We start from the raw sequence: 6,811 nt of genomic DNA, 5'->3' as shown, positions 1-6,811 counted from the left end.
TAACTGGAGAACAAATTGAAGCGCAAATCGACTACTACGGAGCTAACGAAACAGTTCGTTGTGGTGGTAATTGGCATGTCCCCGGTAATATGCATGATTTTTACGGTGTTCGGCACAACTGACACAAGAAGAATATATTTTGGGAGTTTACATATTGGGAGGATCTTCTTCTGCGCCACAACCTCGATGTGATGCATATAAAGAAGAATTTCTTTGTGAACATCATGAATACAATATTGAATGTCCCAGGAAAGACAAAAGACAACATAAAATCGAGGTTGGACTTGCCAGATATTTGTTCAAGTAGTGAGTTACATATAAAAAGCAATGGACAAGTTCCCGTTACGATATTCAGATTGTCTTCAGAAAAAAAGTCGGTGTTGTTCAACTAGGTGGCATCAGAAGTGAAGTTTCCCGATGGGCATGTTTCAAATCTCCCTAGATGTGTTGAAAAGGGTCAAAAATTTTATGGGATGAAGAGTCATGATTATCATGTCTTTATGCAACAATTACTTCCCTTTGCATTTGCGGAGCTACTTCCAACAAACGTACATGAAGCACTTGCAGGTAGTATATTATAACGCATTAATTTTATAATGGTTTAGTTTGCAATAATATATGACTACTAATGTGTTTAATTGTTTTTGAAATATACAAGACATTGGAGCATTTTTCAGAGATCTGAGCACACACACTCTTAAAGAAGAAGTCGTGGAACAACTTCACGAGAACATTCTCATCTTATTGTCCAACTTGGAGAAGATATTTCCTCCGGGATTTTTTGACTTCATGGAGCATCTAGCTGTCCACCTCCCATATGAGGCATTGCTTCGTGGGCCTGTACATTACGGTTGGATGTATCAGTATGATCGAGCCATGAAATATTTGAAGGGAAAAGCAAAAAAAACCTCGCAAAAGTTGAAGGTTCTATAATTGCTGAAAGTTTGACGGAAGAAACTTCTCACTTCACATCTTACTACTTTGCGTTAAAAGTACGTACCCGGAAAAGAGCTCCAAGAAGATATGATGATGGTGATGTCGCGCCAACATATGCAGTTGCTGGTGTTTCAGACATCTTTAGCCAGATTGGACGAATCGGTGGGAAATCGAAAGAGGTTTGGTGGTCGATTGAAGAAGACACTCATAGTGCACACACATATATTCCACTTAATTGCGATGATCTATTGATGCGTTATTTTGAAAGGTAACATATTTTATGGAAACTTCTAAACACATATAAGCATAAATTATATAATTTCCAAAAATAAATTAATAGAAAATGTGATTTTACAGCCTATTTGTTTCTCAAGTCGAAGAAACATTCTCAGATATATCCACAAGTGAGGTAGACAGAAGGAAAGATCAACACTTTATTAATTGGTTGAAGAATCATGTATTAACTCAAACTCTTAATTTTTGCAGGTTGATCGATCAAACTCTTTTTTCATACATGATATGTATTTCAACGTTTTCATTATTTTTCCAGATTGATTATGACGACGACGCAAATTACCCTACGTGGTTTCACAAAGTAATTCAAGCTATACTTTTCACACATCACAGATGTATTTCACACGAGGCTATACTTTTCACACATACGAGTATGGTAGACAGCGGGCGACCAATAACTATGGAATATGTTTGAAAGGCGAAATAGATTTCAACAGGATAACGGAGATTATTGAAGTCGAATTCCCAGGGATATTGAAGCTGAAATGCGTCCTCTTCAAATGTGAATGGTTCGACCCCGTCGTCAACAGAGGTATTCGGTTTAAAAAATTCGGTGTAGTTGATGTCAATGGTGGACGAAGGTACAACAAATTCTTTTTTTTTTGTATACATGATCTGTATGATTAATTTCTACGTTGTCTTTATTTTTGCAGGTACAATAAATTTGAGCCTTGCATCTTAGCTTCACAAGCAGACCAAGTTAGCTTCCTTCCATACCCTCGGATGAGAGAATCAGGAATAAATTGGTTAGCCGTGATCAAAGTTACACCTCGTGGACGAATCATCAGTGGAGAAGAACCACCATTGCAAGAAGAACAGATAAATGATGTCGAGGAACCTGAACAGCAAATTGATGACATCCTTCTCATTGATCCGCATAATCATGAGTACGAAGATCTTACCGACGGTGCCACGGACGAAGCTGTTGAAGACGAGTTTAATGAAAATGATGATGTTTCTAGTGATGACGAGAATGTCAATGTATCCGATTGATGTATTTGTTTTTAATATGGTTGATTTTCAGACTTAATGCATGTGATTTGATGGGTTTAATCATGAAAATCTATTTATATAATTTGATTTTGTGTAAGTTAATGGGGGGTTTGAATTAGAAAGAAGAGATTGAGATTATAAGTTAAGGAATTGTGGTTAATTTTATAATTTGGGGTTTGGAATGGAAAGAAGAGATTGAGGTTAAAGGGAAGATGGGTTTGGGGTTTAGAATATATGAAGTAGAAGATAAGGAAGATGGGGTTTGGGATTTTGGATTTTAGGGATTTAAACATAATCCTCGCTATTTCCTCGTAACGAGGAGCTTACGACGAATCCTAAAAATAAAGAACGCGAGACTCGTTAATTCCACGTAAGCAAAATTCGTCGTAAAGACCTCGTAATAGGAAAACGCGGGCTCGCTAATTCCTCGTTAATCAATGAGGACGTTACGAGGAAACAAAACGCATGCCTCGCTAATTCCTCGTAAAGAAAAACACGGGCCTCGCGAGTTTCTTTTAATTTTACGAGGAAATCACGACGATTACTAATTTTTTATATATACACGCGAGCTTCTCACTTTCATTTTGTCTCCACTTCCTCTCTCTTTCGTATCAATGGTACCATACTCTCTTTATTTCTTCTCTAATTTGATTAGTTTAGGGTAGATTAAGTGGTTAGTGTAGGAAATTTAGATAGGTTTACTGATTTTATGTTAATTAGTGTTGATTAGGTAGTTAATGTAGGGAATTTAGCTAGATTTATATAATTTGTTATTTATAGAATTTGTTAATTAGTGTGGATGTTAATTTTAAAAATTAATTTTTTTCCAGACAGTTCGGAAGAACAGACTTACTCCCCATTACAGAGAGATGTTCGGTAAGCCTGGTAGTCGTTTAGACCCGTCTTCTTCAGCTCCCGGTTCTACGGGTCCGGATACTGTCCCTGAGACTCAATCTTCTCAAAGAGTCTCTCGGTCGCCTCCTTCTGGTGCACCATCGTTTCCTCGATTCGTTGCACCACCGGCTCCTCATGCTCATGTCCCAGAGATGCCTCCTCTTGTGCCTCCTCCGATGCCGGCCGAGATTCATCCCGATTTGATGGTGTCACCGAGTGCTTCTTACTCGCAGTACACTGTTGAGGACCTTCTCGCTCAGCCAGGCATAGAAGGTTTATCAGTCATAGACTCCGACCGACCGGACGGAACTTTGTGGTACGTTACATTGTTTTTAAAATTCTTTTAAAATTCTTTTATAACAGTAATAAATAATTTATAGTTTAAATTTGTTTTTTTCAGGTTTGGGGTTGACGGATGTGTTGCTCGGAACGTAACCGAGACGATCAAAGGTTACTTCTCCGAGCCACATCCAAACTGGAAAAAGACGTTGATCTACGTCAGAAGGACGTGGTTCAAAATTTTTGTTGTAAGTTACTATTAATTAATTATATATACTTTAATTTTTTATGATTTAAATTTTAAAATTTTTAAAACTATTTCTTAATTTAATTTTTTTCTGTTACAGCAAAAATACCATTGATCCATGGGGGTCAATGAGAAGGTGAAGAAAGCGTTTAACACGAAGGCGAAAGCTCGCTTGTTGGACACGGTCTTCAACTGGAAGGGTGACTGGATCGTGAAGGGATATGAGCGTGGCAAACGCCCTAAGCTCACCACGGATGTGTGGGATAACCTCATCCGTTATTGGCGGGATCCTGACTCCATTAGAGTCGCCGAATCTTGCTCTGCCTCCCGCCAGACGGTAGATGAGCACGGCCACGGGCCGATGCTTCACTCTACGGGTCAAAAACCCCACGTCGGTGTCCGTCTGGATATGGTAATTAAATATTTAATTTAATTAATTTATATATATATATATATATATATTATAACTTTTTAAAATGGTTTTTAGGCCAAAGAGACGAAAGAACTCTCGTCTTTTTTGCAATTTTACGAGAAGACCCACACGAACAAGGCGGGCCAATTTCTAGATGCTAGGTCCGAGCAGATCTTCAACGACTTGGTTGGTCACGGTGAAGACCGCCAGACCCAGCTGACCCAGCAGTCCACCAACGGATTACCCGTCACCTTATCCATAATTGAAATGAATAGGATTTACGAAGAGGTAAATTTTTTTATTATCCATTTAATTTAACTATAACTTTTTACTAATAATATTTAATTTTTGTTTTTAAGGTTGTCCCTAAAAAAGAGGCGTACGTTGGAGATTGGTTTCGTCAACGATGTTCCGAGAACTACATTGTCTTATGGTCAGAGACGAGATAATGAAGTCACTCAGCTGCGTAACAAGTTGGACTCGACGCGATCTGCGTTCACAGCTCGTATGAGTGGAGTTGAAGACTTCTTGGACGTTGTAACGGCCTCAAATATGGAATGAAAGTACTTGTTGAGGAACACATCCGACGACAAAATATGCTTTGTTGACCAAGCAAAAGAGGATGAAGAAGATAATTATTAAATTATTAATTAAAAAAAGGGGAAGGTACTAGGATAAAACATAAAAGAGATCTTTTAAGACAAGTGGTAAGAGGTTCTGGAGAGTTCCATTCCCTCTCTAACGTATGTTGGAGAGAGATAGATACAGAGAGGAGAAACAAAACCTTTTTTTTCCCAAATTTCTTCTATGATCTCGTCTACGATCTCCTATCAATCCAGAAGATCGTTGCCTCGAGTCCATTGAAGCCACCAATATATAGATATTTTGGCACTGTGGCTCTGTTTTTTTTGTTGGTAGTTGAAATTCATCGAAAGAATCGATTTTTATTGTGTTTTTGTCGGTTTTGGTTTGTGGGTTTCGAGAAAGTAAGGCATGGCGTCGAACGGTAACGAGAAAGGCAACGATGATTTGTATGCTGTTATGGGTTTGAAGAAGGAATGTACCACCACGGAGCTCCGTTCTGCTTACAAAAAGCTCGCTCTTGTGAGTTTCCGTTTCGTTCCTCTTCGTGTTTTGTTCATAGAAGAAACATGATCAGTCAAAATGAATCTGATTTTCCTGATCTGGAGTGTTGCATGTAATTGTAAATCGATTTGTTTTCTGTCTGGAATAGTGATAGATTCTGTGAATAAAAGATCACGCCTTTAGCTGATAGGTTTGAATTAGGCTTGTTGTGTGTGGAATCATTCCTTTTGACACTGAGCTTTGATTTGGTATGTTGTGATTTAGAGATGGCATCCAGACCGTTGTTCGTCGATGGGGGATTCGGAGTTTGTAGATGAATCAAAGAAGAAGTTTCAGGCTATCCAAGAGGCCTACTCTGGTAATTTCACCAACCTTTTTGCTTCATCTTTCTTCTCAAAGTTCTTTATTTTTTTTTTAATCGTTTGATGGAACAAATGGGAGTTGATTATTGGATATTAGAAGATCCTCTATTGTTTTCTTGATATGTGCTTTTTGAAAAGTATTGTTTTATGTTTGTGAATTACGCTTTTTTTTTTTTTTCTTTTGTTTTGTGGACACAACAGTTCTGTCTGACTCCAACAAGAGGTTCCTCTATGACGTTGGAGCTTATAATAGTGATGATGATGATCATGACCAAAACGTAAATCTCCCCTTTTTTTGTCTTATTTTTGGTTGAAGACACAGTTCATGTCTGGTTGGTTTTGTGTTGAAAATGTATATGGCTTTTGTATGGTTATTGAACATATGAACCATGTTGTTTTGCAGGGAATGGGAGATTTTTTGAACGAGATGGCTACCATGATGAATCAGTCAAAGCCTAGTGTAAGGCAGCCTGCTTTAGTTTCCCATATGTTTGTCTTTAGACGCTATTGATTGATATTTTGAGATTTGGCAGGAGAATAATTCAGGGGACAGTTTTGAACAGTTGCAAGATCTGTTTAATGAGATGTTTCAAGGAGACGCTACAGCATTCTCCTCATCTTCATCATCATGCAATGCTTCAACTTTCACTTCCTCTTGTAGCTTTGTCTTTGACACAAATCCTCAGCAGTCAACGTTTGAGACAAACTCGATGGGGATGAATGATCCTTTCGCGTTTGACCCCAAAGCTCACACCTTCTCTTTAGGGGTAATTGATTCGTAAAACCTTAATGCTCATCCTGAAGATGATTTGTTCTTGATGATGAAATGGGTTTTGCAGGTGGAACATCAGCGGGATTTCAAGAAGGGGAAGAACAATGGTGGGAGGAGAAACAGGAGGAAGAACAATGCTCAATCAGGTGCTCACGAAACGTCGTCGTCAAACAACTATGGAGTCCCCACTTCATAGCTATTGAAGACCATCTTTTTGATAACTTATCTCCACATTTGTCGACTAGTCACACACAAGAGGACTGGTTCTGGTCTTTCTCAACAAGGATGCATCAAAAACTCCAAACGTTGTCGTTTGTAAAACTACCCTCCTCGTTCGTTCTCTTGGACCTTTTTCTCTCTCTCTCTCTCTCTCTCTCTCTACTTTGTGATTGAATTGTTGTCTCCTAAGCAAGAGTCTTTAATGAAGTCAACGGCTTTATGATGACAAATACTTGTCCTACCATTCTTAATTAGTCATTGGCTTTCTCAGCATTTGATTATCTTATACACGTTTTTGTTTGGTATTGACCACGCAT

At 38.4% G+C, this 6,811-nt stretch overlaps 1 protein-coding gene across 1 annotated transcript; it reads left to right on the top strand.

Annotated features, from left to right (window-relative positions):
• The first annotated feature begins 4,754 nt into the window (after window positions 1-4,754).
• Window positions 4,755-6,767, top strand: LOC106331485 (chaperone protein dnaJ 6-like). The gene is made up of 6 exons (XM_013769858.1): window positions 4,755-5,159; window positions 5,406-5,499; window positions 5,705-5,781; window positions 5,907-5,963; window positions 6,037-6,270; window positions 6,343-6,767. Exons 1-6 carry the CDS (start codon window positions 5,049-5,051, stop codon window positions 6,469-6,471), a joined length of 702 nt encoding a protein of 233 aa, XP_013625312.1. The 5' UTR covers window positions 4,755-5,048; the 3' UTR covers window positions 6,472-6,767.
• The last annotated feature ends 44 nt before the right edge of the window (window positions 6,768-6,811 follow it).

The sequence above is a fragment of the Brassica oleracea genome, chromosome C3 (genome assembly GCF_000695525.1).
Source record: "Brassica oleracea var. oleracea cultivar TO1000 chromosome C3, BOL, whole genome shotgun sequence".
NCBI classification, from domain to species: domain Eukaryota; kingdom Viridiplantae; phylum Streptophyta; class Magnoliopsida; order Brassicales; family Brassicaceae; genus Brassica; species Brassica oleracea.
This window is presented reverse-complemented; position numbering and strand designations above follow the sequence as displayed.

Coding starts and splice junctions, on each gene's coding strand:
- LOC106331485 (XM_013769858.1), top strand. CDS start 5,049: ATGGCGTCGAACGGTAACGAGAAAGGCAACGATGATTTGTATGCTGTT. Junction 5,160..5,405: donor CTTACAAAAAGCTCGCTCTT/GTGAGTTTCCGT, acceptor GTTGTGATTTAG/AGATGGCATCCAGACCGTTG. Junction 5,964..6,036: donor TGAATCAGTCAAAGCCTAGT/GTAAGGCAGCCT, acceptor GAGATTTGGCAG/GAGAATAATTCAGGGGACAG.